The 20,230-nt window shown below is 40.9% G+C and overlaps 1 protein-coding gene across 1 annotated transcript in view; it reads right to left on the minus strand.

The window, feature by feature from the left end:
- Positions 1–4,229: 4,229 nt before the first annotated feature.
- Positions 4,230–20,230, minus strand: part of EFCAB11 (EF-hand calcium binding domain 11) — a 128,128-nt gene continuing 112,127 nt past the window's right edge. The window contains exon 6 of the mRNA XM_069465212.1: positions 4,230–5,215. Coding sequence (XP_069321313.1) covers positions 5,134–5,215 — 82 coding nt within the window. The 3' untranslated portion in view covers positions 4,230–5,133. The remainder of the gene's footprint in view (positions 5,216–20,230) is intronic.

A 20,230-nucleotide genomic window follows, 5' to 3' on the forward strand; every position in this document is an offset into this window, starting at 1 on the left:
TAAGAGAAATTTAGATTGGGCACTCTACTTTTTATTATGTTAAATTGTTTTAAGCTATTTTTCAATTCATGTGGCCAATCCAATTTAAATTTGTTTTGTAAGAAAGGTTACTTTGTGAGCTGCTATTCCTTATGGCATTGAATTTCAATGTGTGTGTGTGTGTGTGTGTGTGGTGTTTTATAACTGCCTAATTCTGCAGTTCCAAATAAATTTCTCAAAAGTTACAAGCTAAGAAAAAGGAAAGTAGCCAACAGTTTGTTTTTATTAATCCTGAATTACAATTCTGTAAGTGAAGTGTGAATACCAAATAGAGAGAATTTATATACCTGAGTGTTGCCCAGTGAGAATGCACACCTATTTCACAGGTGCTTCCATTGTTCAGAGCATTCTTAAAACTGCATTTTGAATGTTGCCTTTAGAGCTTGCAGCACATTTTAATCTTGGTCTTTTGAAAGTGGAGTTGATGAATAACCCAATGTAATTTTGCCTAAGTTTAGTGATACATAAGATGGGAATTTATTTTTAATACCTACTATGTGCTAGAAGCTTGACTTGGCCAATGAATCTGAGTAAATTCATTTTAGGCCAAAAACAAAGTGCAACCATTGAATAGGAACCGATGTCATAGATGATTTTCCCATGGGAGGTAACGTAGCATAGTAGGAAAGGCATGTGTTTTTAGTCAGACTGACGGCTTTGCGCCACCACGCCGACACTCTCCACCCATCCCCATCACTTGGCCTGAGTCAAGTTATTTAGACTCTTTGAGACTGTTCCCTAATTTATAAAAGAGGATGAGTAATATCTATTGCAACAGTTTCAAGAATAAAATAAAATATACAAAATACCTAGCATAACTTGTCCCCCTGCCCCCTTCCCAAGGTGACAACTGTGAGGGGAAAAATATTCCTTAGGATGAAGGTGGTCCAATATGTTTTTTAAAATGAGTTTCATTATTTTATGGTTTCATTTTCCTATTAACTCATCAGATATTAATTCCAGGGTTGTCACTTTTCAATTTGGGGCAAAGCTCTAGTGCTAACTTGGTGTATTTGGGTGAAGGGGCCGTGTGTATGTGTGAGTCTACCTGGTTGTGGGGTGGCATGGTAGAGGTAGTTGTGCACAACGAAACTGAAAATAGGAATCGATATCAGATTACAGAGGGCTTTGAATGGTCTATTATAGGTTTAGACATTGTCCAATAGAAAATGTGGCCACCGAAAGCTTTTGAGGAGAGAAAAAGTAATTTTGTCTGTGCTTTGGGAAGATAATGGACAGGCTAGACTAAAATTTCTTGACAGCAGAGCCTGCTTGTTACTGCACATCTTTTACTTATTTTTATATGAATGACAGAAGAACAAATTCCTGGATGGAATGATTGGGGGGAGAATAAGGGCATGGGCAGAGAGATCGGGAGGGAATGGAAGACAACGTCATGAATGTTTTACAGACACAGGCTTAGAAGGGTGCAGTGACTGGCTGGATGTCCGAGCTAAGGAAGGTAGGGGAGACTTGAAATGAACTCTGTGGCAGCTGGCTGGCTTGGATGACAGCTTTGGGTGGAGGACAGGTTGGTTGCTATGAACAGAAATAGAAAACACAAAATGGGAAACCAATTTAGAAAATGAGGGGAACAAGTCTGATTTTAGTTCAATGTGTTTGCATCGAGGTGGAAATGTCCGACAGGCAAATGAAAACATGGGTCTGGAGTTGAACAGAGGTCAAAACTAAAGATCTGTTTGTGGAGTCATACCCATAAAGATGATAGCTGAAATCTCGGCGGTGGGTGAAATCATCCTTGGAGAATGTGTTGATTGAGAAGATTGGCCAATTACAGGACCTTGGAGAATAGTAGCACCATAGGATGGCTGTAGAAGAGGAAACAGGAAAAGACAGTAGGAAAAAATGGGCACAGAAATACCATGAGCTACCCATTTCATAGAGGCTAAAAGAGAAAAATTTCAAAGGCACAGCTGTCAGGGCAGACCCAGGGGAAGGGCCAAGTGCAATGAGGTCGGAGAGGGCCTGTTGGGTTTGGCGGTTTGTAGCTCACTGGTAACCACTCTGAGAGTTGTTGCAACAGAGAAGACTGGAGCTGGGTTACAACAAGAGGTCAAGTAGTGGCACAGCACTGCTGAGAGAAGCGGCAACAGCTTCCTCTTCCATCTTCAACGGCTGTTTCTTAGTCTCTTTAGAAGACCCTTCTCTGCTGCCCCAGTAATGTTAATGCGGCCTAGGCCTCCATCCTTGGCTCCATGCTTACAACAGTTAGATTCTCTCGGTTTCAAATCACAGAAAGCAACTCCAGCTGGCTCGAGCAGCAGGATTTATTGGAAGGAGAGAGGGTTACCTCACAGGACCCAGAGGGTTAGGACTGGGCCTTGCACACCAGCTTGAACCAGAAACCAAGCACCACAGGGCTTCTGTCTCCATTCTTGCTGCCCTGTTGGTATCCATTTTTCTTTGCTCTGCTCTTGTTGCAAACCAGCTGCCTCACTCCACTGCATGTCTGCCGCTTGCTCCCGAGGCAGAGCCCTCGCCCGGCCACCTGGGAGCACTGCCATGTCTCACTCTCACTCTTGATGTTTTCCGAAGGAAGAGCCTGAGTTGATCAGCCTGCACAGATGCCCACCCTGGGGCGGCTCAGCTGAGGTCAGATCAACAAGGGCACTCTGCACACACGGTAGCATGTGGACGAGGGTAGTGCCTGGGCCCTGGGAGTGAGAAGCCGGGGGGAAAGCTCATGGGATGAGGAATCGGATCAGGCCTAGGGCAAGTGGTGAGAAGGGGAGGTGACGTGAGCATCTTCTCATTCTCCCTCTTTCTTTCTGCCTTTGCTCTGAGAGGCTGGATCCTAAACCTAGGGTTGCGCTCCCTCCTGGACCAGGCCTCAGCCATGTTGTTCTCTTCTGAGGAAGAAGATGGACTTGCTGCCCAGATCTCACCAGTGTCCCACTCTGCGACCCACCCACCCTCGGTACACTGGAGTGAGCCCCCAGCGGCCATGGCCATACCCCTGGCTGAACGAGAGTTGATCAATCCAGGGGGCCAACCAGAGCCTCTTTCTGGGATCTCTGGACTTGGAACTGGATGGATTGTGGGCCAGTTCCAGTGACTATGGAAGAGAGGCAGAGTCTGGAGGTGCACGTGTTGCTGGTTCTGGTTATCCCGGAACTACCTGCACCACTGCTATCCCTGTGTTAGGTTCATAAGCTAGCCTTGTGTTTTCCAGTAAATTCTCTTGCAGTCCAAGCTAGTTTGGGTAGGTTTCTGCCACTGAGACCAAAAAGAGCCTTGACTAATCCAGGGCCAAGGGAGTTGCCCAATAGCCACTCCCAACCTGGCCTCTTGCCTCCCACATCAGCTGTGGGAAGTGACCCTCCCCTTCCCTTGTCATGTTTCCCAGGAGAAATGAAGTCCAAGCAGTGACCACATCACGAGGTTTTGGTATTCTGGTCATTACTGAATAATGCCACTTTGTGGTTGTGTTACTCTAATTTTGATAGTTTAAAAATCTAAAATCTGTATCATTTATGTTTTGAGATCAGGACCAAGGATTCAATGATTCAATTTATGATGAAAATACTTGCTGAACAAAACTCTACCCAAAGTCAGAAAGGGCTTTTCATCAGCTGGAACAATTTGTACAAAAACACAAACACTACTCAATGACACCATTGATCCACCCTGTTTTTGAAATAATATTTTATTTGTACTTGATTTTCAATGTTTTCTTTTAGATAAAGTTTAGCTTATTAGTTTTTGAACATGACTTTTATTGTTTAACCAACTTTTAATTTTACAATAGTTTTAGATTTACAGAAAAACTGTGAAAGTAGAAAACAGAGAGTTCCCATATACCCCTCACCCAGTTTCCCCTGTTATTTACATGTTATATGAGTATGGAACCAGCATTGATACATTACCATTGGCTAAAGTCCACACTTGATTCGTTTTTACCTAATGTCCTTTCTCTGTTCTATGCTGCCACCCAGGACGCCAATTTAGCTGTCCATCTCCTTAGGCTCCTCTTACTTATGACAGTTTAAAACTTTATTTTTATTGAGGTTATTTGCTAATAATTTGGATGAGAATGCTGCTTGTTTAATGCTTCTGTTTAACAAATTTACATTTTACTTGACCTTTAAACGTTTAACACTTTTAAAATGTGAAGTATATTAAATATTGTTTTACTAATGCTGTTAATGTTATGAATTCTGAACGCTTTACAAATAAAATGTTAGTATTGATACCAGTATTTTAGAATTACTCTAAATAAATGCTGAGTGTTTCTGCTCCAGTACAGCAGTCACCAGAGCCCCAAGGGACAGGCAGGGCTTGGAGGACATGACCATGTGGTGGCTGAGGTTCCAGGTGCAGGACAGAAATGCCCAGAACTGGGGCTGGGCAGCCCAGGGCTTAATTCTCTGCAGCAGGAAGCTCAGGCCCAGGCTGCCCTAAAGGGTGCTGGGAATGTGTCTTTTGCCCCAGTACCCTGACTACACTCAGTTTTTCCTTGCTTGTGTTAGCCCAATCTGGTTTCTTTGTCTTGCACAGCCTAGAGCCACTTTGCAATAAAGATGTGGACTCTGGGACATTATGTTAGAGCGGTCTTAAGTCTGTTTTCCGAAAGTCCTGCTCCTTGCTTGGAGCACAGGAAGCTCTCAGTACCATAGGTGCAACTATGTCCAATCAAAGTTGAGCGAAGGAAGGAAATGGGCCCCAGTGGAGGGGAAAAAGCTGCCCCTCCCCAGACATTAGGAGCTGGTGAGAATCAGGACCTGATGCGGGGCAGTGAATAAGTGGAGCCCTGGGACCAGTGCGGACGCTGCAGTGGGGCACCCGGCCTGCACTGTGTGTGGGGGGGGTGGTGATAAGCGTGAAGGGGAGGGGGACCACTGGGTGGCAGTGCCAGCAGTGGCAGCCTGACTTGGCTGGTGGCCACACATTGGGAGACTCCCAGTACCGACCAGCACTGGGATTCTGAGACGCAAGCCTATCATCAGCATCCAAAAGTTATGGTTAAGAGTTTAATCACAAGGATGTAGCGTTACATCATTAGTAAAGTGGAGTCTGTTTGACCTTTAAACACATTACGATCGCCCCAGAATTGCCAAAAGTAGTTCACAATGGTTAGGCTTCCTTTTGTCCATACTTCATGGCATATTCGAAGTCTCTAAAGCTGACGTGACCATCTGAGTCTTGATCTACTTCCCTGGAAAATGAAACAACAAGCTACTTACACATTATTCTCATCAGCACCTATGCATCACGAGCACATTAGAATCTGAATTTCTTTGCACGTCTGACTGAGAGAGGAACCTCCTTTATCTACCTGAAGGCCAAGATTGATGCCTGCTTTTTTTCTTACATTGAGAATACCTACTCAATAGGGTAAGGAGAAAAGAACGGGTATTTATTAAAACCTACAGAAATAATGTATTTGACGTGTTTAAAGGGACGAAGCCAAATGCATAGGTTATATAAAAAAAAGAGGAATGATTGTTTTTCTAGTGATCCCGTGCGTCTTTCTATGATATATCAAAAAATATATACGCATTACATAATGGAAATGTAGAATAAACAAACAAGAGATAAGAAACTCATTTTGGGACTAAAGAATAATGACTGGGGCAATGGCTGACGTCCCACATAGCACCGCCTTCACATGCCTTGGCTCACTGAGTCTTTGTGCCTGCGCTGGGATGGGTCCCTTTTACCGACAGAGACACTGAGCCTTAAGGAGGCTACAGAGGCTCAGCAGTTTTCTCAAGATCACGCTGCCAGTAAGTAGCAGTGTTGGAACTCAAACTGGGACTGTTAAATTCTAAAACCAGGGCTCTATACTCTATTCCACCTTGCCTCCCTACACATATAGGCTAGTCCCAGAGAGAAGTGATTACATTGCAATTCCCACATGGCTAACACTCCCTCCAGAAGTTTTCAGTGGCTTCATTCAGGGCCTCGCAAGCTCTGCTACATCCTCACCAACACCCAATAAGCTTCTCTGACTCCTATATAGACTGATGAAGATATGAGCTGAAGGTGTGAGTGGCCTCAGCAGGGTTGTCCCTGTGTGTCCCTAGAGCTGCTAAGACAGGAGAACTGCTCCCTGAGCAGGAAGCAGAGAAATGGCACCCACTCCAGTGGTTAAGATAACACGTCAGAAGGACAGTCATAGCATAAGCAATACAAACTGTTACCAGTAAAAGAAATGTTCATTAAAAAGTGTGCCTGTAGCAATAACTGATCAGTAGTGGTCACAATTGCTCTTTGGGGGGCATTTCAAAACAATGCATCGCATCCCTTATATGTAGCTTCTGTGGTTAACGCAAATTATGAATATATTTTGTTGAAACAACAAATAGTATCAACCATGACACAGGACTTTTTAAAACAAAGACTGGCCCAAGCAAGAAAGTCACTAATCACTGTAATAGTTTTAAAGCAGGCTTTTAAAATATTGAATTCTAAAATAAACTTTCTGAATATTTCATGCCAAAGTCTCTGAAGTCTATAATGGTTCTGGATAGAGTGATGATAATTTTTCATTCTTTTGAAGTAGAGAAAAATCCCTACTTCTCTGCCCCAGGGCAAAACCATGTTGCAGTGTGTTAGTATAAAATGACTACAGACTGCAGGGCCATTATTCTTGTTACCTCTTTTGGTAAAATATACATGACGATTTCATGCTACACGGGACCAAAAGCATAATGTCAGATCTCTTCTAAGGGATTAGAAATAATCAGTATCACATGTTACTAACTACAGACTATAAATCATCCCTTTTATTAAATTAGATAATTGAAGATTCTTAATATTGCCTAAGTATTTTTTCTCAAGGAATAGTATTAGATAAATGGCCTTTTTTCTTTCTACTCTGAACTGGTATGATTGAACTATAAATCTCGGAGGGTGAGTTAAGTGGATAACCTAGAAAAATAACGTTTAGAATAAACTGCTTCTGATAATATTTGTGTGTGTGTGTTTATTCACTTATTGAGATGCTGCATGCTTGTAGAGAAGGGAATCCCTCTGCCGATTTTCTCAGTTAATAACCTTCATTGTCATTGTATTAATATTAGCTTCTAATTTTTCTTGCTGTCTTTGCCAAAGCTTCCCATCATAAAAGGGGCACAGTATAACCAGGAAGTATTAGAATAGGAAAGTTTATTCATAAGGTTTGGAGTGGCATTTTATTCACATAAGGAATCAAGGGGTGTCATATATATTTTTAAGTTTATATTTAGCTTGAGGCATGGTAAAATTCTTTATGTCTTCTGACTTTTCTTCCTTATCACATATATATGAGCAGTTCTGGTCATCTTACCAAGAGTGAAGAGGAAATTCAAGTTTCAGGGCTATCATTTTTTTTATTATTATTTTTTCAAGCTTGCAGGCCTATCTTTTCAGAAGCTAACATATACTGTTTTTCTGTTGCAGACAGAACTATTCTAAAGGAGAAAGATTTCACAGTACCCACACTCAAATCACTGTGAGAAAAAAACAGCTGTGGCTGGTGGGTAGAATTGGTACGGAGATGAAAAATATGTCACTAGGTAACAAGTTTCATTGTTTCTGTTCACAGCATTCAACCCTAATAGTTTACTCTAGTTCTGAAACTAGAATGTGTTGTTTTGGTGTCACCAACATACCTTCAGCACTAAAGCATTCCACCACCGCGCACCTCAACTAGAAATAAACCCTAGAAGGGCGAGAATTGTGTCTCATTTGCTGCTGTGTGCCCACTTCTGAGCCCACAGAAGGCAATGAATGTCTGCAGAATGAATGAATTTGTGGAATAAGCGAATCTGAGGAAACAGTTGACAATATTATGGAAAATCTATTACCTCCCAGGAGGTACTAGGGGATTAAAGAGAGAGAGACTATGGCATCACTGTCTTTACAGCGTCTAAAAACTAGCTGGAAAAATGAAACATATGGAAGAAGCCATCTCAGACCCATCACTCAGGGACCCATACGTCATTCAATTAGGGTCTCTATGTTCAACCACATTCTGCAAAAACAGACGAGCACAGGAGAGGCCACTTGAGAGACAAACTTTGGAAAAGGAGGCTAAAAAAGTGGGGCAATGCATGGAAGGAATCCCTTGAATGTCAGGCTGCACAGTGTAGAGCTAAAAAGAGGAAAATTGTGAACCAAAGCAGAACATGGGCTATGTGAGCGTCTAACTTGCCCTGTAGTCGGAGACCATGCACTTCAATCCAGGTAAGTAGCTGCTTTTCTACTAGACACATGGATATAGGTATAGACATATGCACAGGCTTATATTTCAGAACTGGCTTTTCAAAGGAATTAAAGTTTACACAGATGTACAAGAGGAAAATAAATTGCTATGAACAATAACTGCTTCTAGAAATGTACGTCCAGTGAAATTAAAGGCTTTTTTGGTTTGTTTTTGAGATGCAAAAGGGAGACCTGGAATTGGTTTTGGAAGTAGGGACTCAAGAGAGCTAACCTGCTCTGTATAACTTAGTGTGAACAATTTAGGGCCATCTAGATGAAGGGGATGACAAGCAAGCTAAGAGAGGGTGCAGGAACAGGGCGTACCATATGAGCACTGTCCTGAAAGTCCCCAATGGTGCAGAGATCAAAAGCCCTTTGATTAGCTGCTATGTTTTACTATGCACTTCGAAGTTGTTTGCGTTGCTTGTTATAATCTCTCCCCTATCTTCACCAAGGGGTATGACAGGCGTACACACACTATGGGGGGACAGTGAATTCTGGGGTATCTGTGTTGAGTCAAGGGCTGAAGATTGAGTTAGGAGATAAGATCTGTCTGAGTAGGTACAGTAGACCAGGAAAGCACATGGGGAAAGATGAGATGACCCATCAACTGAATTAATCCAGAGAAATGAGAACTAACTCAGAGCCATAAGCCTTCCAGAAATTTGCAAGAATCTTGGCAAGTGCTTAATAATCCCACAAAGTGTGGAATGAGGTTTCCAGGCAATACTATCTGGACTTTGAAGTGTAGGAAGATTCAGGTGACACCAGGATACACAGGGAATTTAAGGCAGGAATTAGATTCAGTCTATCTGGCTGAATGCCAACACTTTTCATATATGTTAAAATACAAACATTTTCTGATTCATTGCATTGAAAAGTGGTTATAATTACGTTCATAAGCATGAGCTTTGGCATTTTTCTCTTTTACATCCTGATTTGTTCAGCGAGATTCTGTGCTCTCCTTTTGGTGATGCTGTGTGGGCTTCAACAGCCCAGGCTACGTGTTTCCCTGCCCCAGAGGCGAAGGGTTCAACCACCCTAAAGAAGCCAGGGTTTCACACTGTGAATCTTTTATTAAGTTAGGCCATAGTGTTGCTCTAATGCATTCTGAGGGGAAGAGGGGAAACACAAGTTTTGGTTTTTTTTTTTAATTTAAAAAATATGTAAGCAATGTTTCTTGTATAAAAATATTTACATCACAACAATTTCTTAGAATGCTCTGAAGGTAGTTATTTCTTAGAAAATAGTCATTGTTGTAAAATCATTCGAGAGTACCCCATTATCCAGGTCTCCAAAGCCAGATTTCAGACTGGAGTACTTGCTTTTACCCAAGTTGCTTTAAACAAAAAAATGAAGGAAAGAAATAAAAAGGGAATGGTTTAATAGATTCTATTACATTAAAACAATAGAATCTTCTCTAGTAAAATGACATAAAGACTATGAAAGTGATATTTTTAAGTGGAAACAAGAATACAAAATGATATATACATCATAATTACAATTTTATAAACTGCTCTATTCATTTGGGCAGAAATTGAAGGTTACGTGCTAAACAGAAACTTGTCTTATGAAGATGGCAGGGTTATGGATAATTCTCTTAAAATATTCTTTAATATTATCGATATCTTTTTCAACTGAAAGAATATTTTCTTTTTTTGTAGTGTGAATTTTCCTAACAAGCAGCCTTATTTCACATTGTTTAAATCTGAACAGCTAGAGCCGGGTGTCTCCGTCTCAGCACTATGGGTATTCTGGGACCAGACCCTGCTCTGTTACAGCCAAGAGGGGGCTGTGCTGGGCACTGTGGGATGGGGGGCAGCATTCTGGCCTCTTCCTACTCGATGTGTAGTTCCCTCTCGCACCCCTCACCCCCAATTGTGAAAGCCAAAAATGTCGCTAGGAATTGCCAAACGTCCCTTGCGGGACAAAATCATCCCCGGTTGAGAACCACTGAGCTAGAGGAGCCACAGTTTGAGGCAATCTTTCAGAACATTCCAGCTAAAGCTACACTTAGTAAAATAATTGCTTTAAAGACATTTTTTTTAAACAAGTGATTTCAGAGTCAGCTGAGACGTGTTTCTCGGGTGGATTATGCAGATAATCGCCCCAACGCTCCGTCTTGCCGACACTAAGGTTTTGAATTGAGCCCAGAGAAGACCCCACTCTTGCTGGTGATAACAGGGCCAGTGCCAGACAGATCTGTGTTCCCAGCAAACGCGCTGACAGACAATAATTATTTTCAGTCACTGTGATAATAACATGTGGTTTTGAAAGTTGATGCTGTATTTGATTCACCTGAAACATGAACAAGAAATTGAATGTGGAGGCAAGGATTTAAATGAGAAAAGTTTTCTTAGTGGAATTTCTGGGGTGGGGAAAAGGGAGAGAGAATCTCTTTCTCTTTGATTCTTTATGGAATAATTTAAACTAAAGTCAAAACTGCCATTACATTAGGGACAAAGCTGTCATACTGACTGAACAGTGAGAGTAAAAATTACCCTCCAAGCAAGGAGCCCCTGCTGTGGATGAGAGGACCCGCCAATTGAAGATGTAATGATGACAGCTTCTCCCGCAAGCAGCCTTCTCTTCCAAGGAGCCGGCTGCTTCTTTCCACTGGTGCGCTTGCCTCTTTGTTGATGAGAGTCCTGCAGGGCTCTGCAGCAATTTGGTTGGTAATGTGTTTATTCATTTTACCTTTTTAAAGACATGTGTTAAGAAAAGCCATTCAGATGCATGGGAAGGACTAAAGAGATACGCAGATGACGTCTGGTCTTTTCCAGGCTCCTATGTGACTTTGGCATAAGCATTGCCTTCCCTGTGTGCTGGGCTCCCTTTGTGCCAGCCTCCAGCACTCTCCACCGTTCTTGGGCTCCAGCCACTGCCGGGAGTGCCTCACCTCAGATGCACCCTATACCCGTATCTTTTGCTGTTTGCTGGGACTGCTCTGACACCTGGGGTGGCACTCAGTCACACACACAATCTCAAGAAAGGAGTTAAGACCTCACGAGGCACCCCTTGACCGATGAGGTCAGAGGATTCAGTGGATAACTGCTGCCTGCTTCTGTCCCTCAGGTAGACAACTTTGAGGTCATTCTTTGGGCTCCCTGGAGTTCTGCTGGGATGGCGGCGCTCCAGTCACCCAGAGCAGTAATGAACTTGATGACAAACACTTGCATTAGTTTTCTCTCATTCTCTGTTTCACAGCCTACAAATGAGTCCTCATCTCAGGCTCTGCTTTGAGGAAGAACCTGGGTTAAGACATAGTGAAAGTTTATTTTTAGAGATAAACTTCACACAGAGCATTGAACTTGCCATCAGCAACAGCTTCTCATTCAGGTAAAAGGGATCTCACTACTGGAAATAGATCAGAGTGTTTCTCTATTTGCAAAATGCTTTTTGGAGAAAATTAAATATTGCCTTTAAGAAGAGCTCCAAAGTTTGAAGTTCCAAGCACTTGAAATGCCAGTTAACCAGAAATACACTGCAGCAGTCTTTTCTTCACAGTCTAATATACATGCCTTATTAATAATATTTAGTCTGTTAACAACAAGTAGTATTATTAGGCTTTAAGTATTCCTTCAGTGTGAAGACAATATATTCCTGACTATAGACTCTTACAGGGTCCTTTTGAACATAAAGGTACAGCTATGAACTGACTTGAGCAGGTGGTGGACTTGGCCATTTAGGATAAACTGTGAAGGATAAAAGGATGCCCAGACCAGGCCAGGAAGAAAGAATGATACAAGCCAAGGCAAAGCTTTGGCCTCATTAGTACTAGGCTCTGCCCACTAGACTAACGAGAAAGTGGATGCTGTTGGTTATTTCCCCACCATCCATCTACCTGCTCTGTGCTACCAGCAGCTGTATGATTCGGGTGGGACAGATCCCCACCCCAAGCTCCATTAAGTGGGATCTGACTGGCCTAATCCAATCACTGTCATCCCACCTTCCTTACCACAGTGACTGGTTCAAGGATGGATTGGCTTAAGCCAACCAGTATATGTCGTTCCTCCCTTGGCCACTACTGATTGGTAAAGAGTTGGTATAAACATAATGAAGCCTAGGAATTTTGTTTGCAAGTTGAGAAAGGAGAAGCTCTCTCAATATGGACATCTGGGATGCAGAGGTGAGCTTGGTATTGCAATAGCTTTTCCTACCATAAGGGTGCAATCTCCTCAATAGTCCTATGATCTAGTGGTGCACTGATCCAATAATTTGTGCACAGGCTTTTAAGTGTTAATTATCAGCCCGAGAATGGAGCTATACACAGTGAGAGGAAGAGTCAGGAGAATAGCAGAGTGAGCTGGAGCCTAAACAAACCATGCCTGAAGCCTGCCCTCTGTCAAGACTCTTAGTCACTGACCTAATAAATTCCGTGTGTTTAAGGCAGTCTGAAACAGATTTCCTGCTACTTGCAAATGAAAGCCTCCTGACATATAAGGTATCCTGTCTGAAATCTTTTCTAAACCTTGCAATATCTGGAACTTGATAGACAGACAGTGGACACTAAATAAATAGAGTATTTCTGAAATGATTATTCCACTTTGAAAGAAATCCTAAACAATTCAGATTTCTCCTTAGATACTATCCCAAGGTTCTGGATTATTTTCCTCAGTTCTGCATTCTAAAGAAGTAACTTACTTGCTGTAACCAACAAAAAGTTCTGTTTACGATGCCTTAATTGTGCTTCTTAATGTGCTGAAGAGGGGACATTGAGGGGACCAATATTTTGTCCGCTAGTGAGTGACAGAATAAATTCTTTAATCCAAGAAAAAAGGAAAAATGGATGTAAAATGCAGTCACAGCTGGCAAAAGTGATTAACCATAAATAATGACTCACTTTTTCCTATTTACTACATTTTAAGAATGAGGAATCGTATTTCAATATGCCTGATGATTGACTACTTGTAGATAAATGCAATCAACATATAGCCCAAAGCCTCATTTCCAGGAAATAGTTTGATATTCCTACTCTGTCAAGTGTTTTAGCAGGGCTGCTAATAAACAGGGATATGATCTTGTTTCTAAGTTTGATTCTCTGGAAGAGAAACTGCCGTGTAAGAAAATAGCACACATCTGACAGCTTTCAGGATAAAGAACAAAAAGTCAAAGGGGACATCTTTGAACTCATTGTAACGAATCTGCTTCCTATACTTCTGGGTCACTGGATCTTCTGTTCTTGCTCCCATGCCATAGCGGTATGACTACTACAGGCCTCCTCTGAATATGGCAGTGGGCAGTGTGGTCCAGCAGACACTGCCCAGGAGGGACTCCCATCTTAGCCAGGCTGCTGCCCAGCTTTGGAACCTTGGGCAAGTCTCTTAGCTGCTACGAATTTCAAGCCTCTCACTTGCCAAGTTGAATAGTTGGGCTAAATGATTGCTAAGATTTGATTCAGTTCCAAATTTTGATGAATCAAAGCTGGATCTTAGTCACACAACTAGTGTTTTTGTATACAGAAAATTTAAAAATGCAACCCAACTCCTGTTAGCCATGTTTAGCCTTTTTAAAAAAGCAGTTTAAATAGTTGACCCTGTGGACAGTTATAAGGAACCATAAGCATACATAAATATAAACAGAAAGAAAAAAGACCCTGCCTTCAACAGTGTAAAATATGAATGGAGATAAAGCCATGTCTATTTCAAATATATAATCATTTCAGCTGAGATATCCAGTATCATCTTGAACTTGATTATGAGATAAAAGAAACGGGACAGAGATGGCAATCATTTAATCTCTTAAGAACAGCTATTCTGGAGAGCTTTTCAATCTATGCTCAATAGATTTCTAGCAGGTTATGATCTGGCTAGAAAGAAAGCATAATGATGAAGAAAATTATGTTTTCAATAACACCCACTTTTACAGCACAAGTTCTTCCACAAAGGAGGCAATAAAATGAACTCTGACCACTTTAACAGATGGCATAATGGCTCGGTGTACAGATGTGGCCTCTCTGAAAGCAACAAGTTCATATCCTTGACTGGAGGTTTAGGAATAAGCTGAACTTTCAAGTGTAATGTAGGAAAGATTACATACTTCCAGACAAGAAAGCTGAGTATTAGTGGGTTCAGAGGCTTGGAGAGATGGGCTAAAAGAATAAGACTTAATGAGCTTCATTTTTGCTAATGCAACAAATAGAGCTGCAGTTGAAACGTGAACTATAAACATCAAGCCATTTGTAAATGCCCTCCTAATTACATTGTTAGCCATTGTTTGGTAGGAAGCTTGCTTTTTTTAAAAAGCATACTTCCTTGGAGTCAGAAAACACCAATTGTCAAATAATGCTTATTTTCTCTAATAGTATAATGTTTTTGAGTAGGATATATTTTTAATAATATGTGATAGAGGGATTATAGAGTTTTTTGTTTACTTTTTCAGGGAAATTTAATAAATCTAAAGTTTATTTGGAAACATAAATATGTCATAAGATTCAAAATATTTTTTAAAAAATAATATCAAAATAAAATATAAATCCTCAGTAATTAAAACAGTGTGATTATGACTCAATGAACAAGAATAGTGTCCAGAAATAACATATATATAGGAATTCTGCAAAGATCACATGAGGCATTTCAAAGTGTTGGGGATAGAATATGTTGGCAGAAAAAGAAGCTGGGATAACTGGGTATCCACTTTGGGATGGGTGGGGTTTGACTCCGCGGCAAGAGGCTGCTGTGTGTTCAACAAAACTTACTTCCTTGTCTTCTCAGGAACGTAGCTAGACTACATTTCCCAGCCTCCTTGCAATTAGATGTGATGGGGAGTGCTGGCAATGGAATATTAATAGTATAATGATATAGAAACAAAGACTATCCATCACTCCAGCTAATTAAAAGCATACCATTTCACAGGAGTGTACAGGACCTTATAGCCACCCTAGGGGTTGGGACATAGCCAAATCCTGAAAGATTCTCTCACACTATGTTAGCAAAGACTTGCCAGTAAGTGAGTGATTTACTCGATATATCTTGGTTATAGGAAAATTATTTTTAAATTCTGTGAAGTCAGGTTTTTTTCATTAAATGAGAGTGCAGAAATTTTCAAAAATTACAATTTTTAAACAGTTTGTACTTTAGGTTTAAATAATCCATTTGAGAAAACAAGATTTTACATCTCAGTCCATTTCTCATTGATGCACATCACTGAGCCAGTAGAAAATTTGGCCTTAGTTCAGCATGATTATAATAAATTATTTATGTTTTCATTTACAACATGCTCCTAGCATTTAAAACCTGAGTCTGTGGACAATAACACACAACATAAAAAATGAGTAACATTTCATAATGAAGCAATTCCCTCAAATTATGAGAAGCACTCTATTAATGAAGTCCACCTATAATCAAAAAGTCACCCCAAAGGGAATGATCACGACGGCTTTTCACAAGAGAATTTCAGTCTAAAGACATGAAGGTTCAGAGGGCCACACACAAGCGTTCAGAAAATCAGGAATGCACACAGAATGTGAACATGGTCAAATCAATGAAATCCTAGGATAAACCAGGGGACTCCAAGTTTGAGGACCGAAACCTAGAGATGCTTCTTCATATGACAGCTAGAAAACAGAATTTGTTTTCTATTCCTATAGTAATTCTCAAAGTTGGTATGAAGATGGGGGAAGAACAGGGAACATACCCCTGGGGTGATCTCACAAATTGCCCGTGGCATCCTAGTACCAGGATCCCGATGGGCCTCTCCCCTCCTGCCCAGCACGAAGCATTACTCCCAGGCAAGGGACTGCTGTGCTGAAACTGCTGCAGCATTCGCCTTCCTGGGCGGGGGAGGCAAAGAGCCTCAGAAGGTTCAGGCGGAGACCAGACATGGGCTTATGAAGGGTTCAATAATACGTAAATCACCAAGGGACATTAGGGATGTTGGGGAGCTATTCCTACCCTTGGGAAAAAAGTGCTCTCCTATAAATTGCCACACTAATGCCGATTTCAGGGATTCAAATTACTGGCCTGATCCAGCACGACATTTTCTGCCCATTATCTAGTTTCTCCTGCCTCTAGGCAGGGCCACATCATTGATTACGGAGCATTTCAGCCACTAAAAAAGATCACGCTCATCATTAAAGACATTAAATGTTGATCTGTGCTGGCTAAGTGACTTAAAAGGTTCGTGCCCTTCTAGTAACAACTCAAAGAGGCTATTTCAGGATATTTATTAAACAAATGAAGTATTTACATTATGCTCAAGCACAGAGGCAGTCATTGAGTACAGAAGTGTAAGACAACGAAATCAAGAGAATTTATGTTGGAGAAAACTCTCCATTTTCAGTCTCCTAGAAGTGGGGGCTGAGGGACCTCAAAATGTTTGGGGAAGAGTCTGAAATGAGCAGGGAAAGTGTTTTGCCCTCACCCCGCCAAACAATGGCATCCAAATGGCCACCTGCCTAAAAGTTCATCCTGTCCCTAGACATCTTTCTTCTAGGATATAGTCTACTTCTTGATAAGTGGTGATTAAAGACTGGAGAGACAATTTAGAAAATCTCTTTCAAAGACTAAAGGGAATAGGTATATTACCCCAACAATTTTTCCCCACAACTTAAAGCTTTGGTGCCATAATAACGATGGCCTTGATTTTAAAAGTATTTTACGGCACACAGTATGGTAAAGGAATCCACGTTTTCTTGAATACAGTGGCAATCCATGAATGTTGGGCCATTGATATGACTATCACTAGTGTTCTTCCTCATCTGCCTGTAAACTTGCAATGGGCAGAGGCCACCTACATCTTGCTCACTGTGCTGTTCCCAGTATTTGGCACAGTGTCTGGCACACAGTGGTACTCAATAAATATGTGCTAAATATATGAATATCTGAATAGGAGAGTTTGGAGAAAAGAAATGTAACTCACCATCCTATGATCTTAAACCAATTGCTATGATGATTTTGTCACTTCTGATCGGCATAAGAACATTTAGATCCTGCTGTTTTAAATGTAATACAGATGTTTTCACCCTATTGTTATAGTCTTTATAATTTTCTTTTGTAATGGCTATATGGAATTTTATCAAATGGATTTATAATAATTTACTTATTGTTGGACTTTTGTTTTTTTTTTTTTTTTTTGAGACAGAGTCTCACTCTGTTGCCCAGGCTAGAGTGAGTGCCGTGGCGTCAGCCTAGCTCACAGCAACCTCAAACTCCTGAGCTCAAGCGATCCTCCTGTCTCAGCCTCCCGAGTAGCTGGGACTACAGGCATGCGCCACCATGCCCGGCTAATTTTTTCTATATATATTTTTAGCTGTCCATATAATTTCTTTCTATTTTTAGTAGAGATGGGGTCTCGCTCTTGCTCAGGCTGGTCTCGAACTCCTGAGCTCAAACGATCCGCCCACCTCGGCCTCCCAGAGTGCTAGGATTACAGGCGTGAGCCACCGCGCCCGGCCTATTGTTGGACTTTTGAACTGCCCCAGTCTTTTTACTTTTATAAATGTATCACTGAACACATTCAGTAATAATGTTTTTCCTTAGAAATGGATCCCTGAGTTCGTTTACTCATTCACCAGACACACATTAAGAGCCCACTATGGACCAGGTGCATTAGGTTCTGAAGGCACAGGGGTGAGCAGAAAAGTCAGAGTCCCTTTGAGCTTTTAGTTCAGCCTAGGAGAGAATTAAATAACTCTACAAGCAAAATAAAATTACCAGTGTGCTAAAGCCCTGAAGGAGCCTAGAAGGTGCTAAGGAGGAGGGAACAAAGGGATATGAACTGGGTAAAAGGTTAGGGAAGTGATCCCCGAGGAAGTGGGACTAAGCTGAAAGTTGAAGATGAGCAGGGAACTAATCAGGGAGGGCAGGTGGGCAAGAGGTCTCCAGGCAGGGGGAACAGCATGTGCAAGGGCCTTCTGGCAGGAGAGAGCAAGGTACGTTCAGGAAACTCAGTGAAGGCAAATGTGGCCAGAACACAGAGTTAGGAAGAGCATGGAGCCAAGTGTGGCTGGAGGGTGCATGGGATGAAACTATTCAGGACCTGGTAGTCCATTTAAGGACTTTGGTTGTAATCCAAAGAGTAATGGGAAGCCATCAAAGTGCTTCAAGGACGGGGCTGACGTGCTTAGACATAAACTGTGAAAGTTCATCGTTGCTGAATAATACCCTGCCCCAAAAATATCCATATCCTAATCCCTGGCACCTGTGAATTATTGCTATTACATGAGAAAGGGGAATTAGGGCTGCAGATGGGATTAAGGTTGCTGACTTTAAAATGGGGAAATTATCCTAGATTATCTGGGTGGGCCCAGTGTAATTTTAAGGGCCTGTAAAAGCAGAGGAGGGAAACAGAAGAGGCAGAGAGGGATTTGAGATGCTAAACTGCTGGCTTTGACGATGGAAGAAGGGGCCACGAGCCAAGGAATGCAGGCAGCCTCCAGGAGCTGGAAACAGTTACAAAGTGGATTCTCCCCATGAGCCTCTGGAGGGACCACAGCCCTGCTGACACCTTGGTTTTAGCCCAGTGAGACCCATTTCAGATTTCTGGCCTCTAGAGACGTAAGATGATAAATCTGTGTTGTTTTAAGCCACTAAGTCTGTGGTAATTTGTTACAGCAGCCACAGGAAACTAATACAAGGGGGAAGATCATGAATTCAGTTTTGGATATTTTTTATAAGTCTCTGACACAAAGAATATGGAAATTTGGAAGTATTCCTCTATAGCCACTCTCCCTAAAAGTTACATGATCTTTGTTAAATTATTTTACCTTTCATGACTTCAGTTTTATCATATGTAAAAAGAAAATATATTTAAGGTTGGTTCCAGTTCTAAATCTCTGAGTTTATAAGCTTGGAAAGGAACAAATATAGTTTTCACTCAGATTCCTGTCAGTACTTGGCAATCACTGGGAAAAAAATGACATTAAAAATAGTGATCTAAACTAAAGGGGGAAAAGATTCCATTAAAAGGAGTACCTAAAATATAAAATAATCTGGAAACACCTTAGTAAGAAATGTGTTAAACTTATGTAAAGAAAACTGCAAAATTCCTTTGAGACATATAAAAGGATATTTGAAAATGCCATATGTGTATTCCTGGATGGGAAGACTGAACATTGTAAAGATGCCAAATTCTTCCCAATTAATTCATAGGTTGAATGCAAATTTCATCAAAACTCTGAAGGAAGTTTTTTGGAACTTTACAAAACTGATACTACCATTTATCTGGAAAATAAACAGGCAAGACAAGAACAATTTGAAAACAAGAATACCAGGTTTTAGAACATATTATAAGAACTAGGTGAAAAAAAGGTGTGTCCCTGGAGTAGGGAGACGAAGGGAATAGACAGTCCAGAAAAGTCTCCTTGTATGTAAAAGGACTCTCAGTACAGCACATGATAATGAAGACATTATATATAAACATTCCAAATACATTAAATAGTCAAATAATTAAAACCAACCAAGAGAATGGAAGCGGATATTAACCTGGTCTCTGGATGAAAAAAACTTTCTTAGTATAAAGGCAATGGGAGAAATTGTGAAGGAAAAGACTACATATTTGAATACATGAAAACTTAAAATCTCTGCACATCAAAAAATCACCATAAAAATAAAAGGAAAACAATAAATTGGAAAAATAGTTGTAATAAAAATAAAAACAGGTAAAAGTTCTCACTACAGAAGAGAAAATGGACAAAAGGCATGAACATAATTCACAGAAACATGCAAAAATGTTCAGTGTTATTGGCAAGAAATAAAACAAAAAAGCAAGATACTATTTTTTCACTTGTTAGATTAGTAAAGATTTGAAAATATAAATAATATTCAATCATTGGTAAGAACAGGGTGAGAAGGGCATATGCAACTAGGGGAAGTGTAATTTCTTAATTAGGCAATTGGGTAAGAAGAATTAGGAACAATAAAAATGATAAAATAAGTTCATACCCTCTAATATGGTATCCCGACACCTGAGAACCTCTCTCAAGAAAATGACTTAAAAGTACAAATATGTTTATTGTAGGGTTATTTATAAAATGATCAAAAAG

Source organism: Eulemur rufifrons, chromosome 2, assembly GCF_041146395.1.
Source record: "Eulemur rufifrons isolate Redbay chromosome 2, OSU_ERuf_1, whole genome shotgun sequence".
NCBI classification, from domain to species: domain Eukaryota; kingdom Metazoa; phylum Chordata; class Mammalia; order Primates; family Lemuridae; genus Eulemur; species Eulemur rufifrons.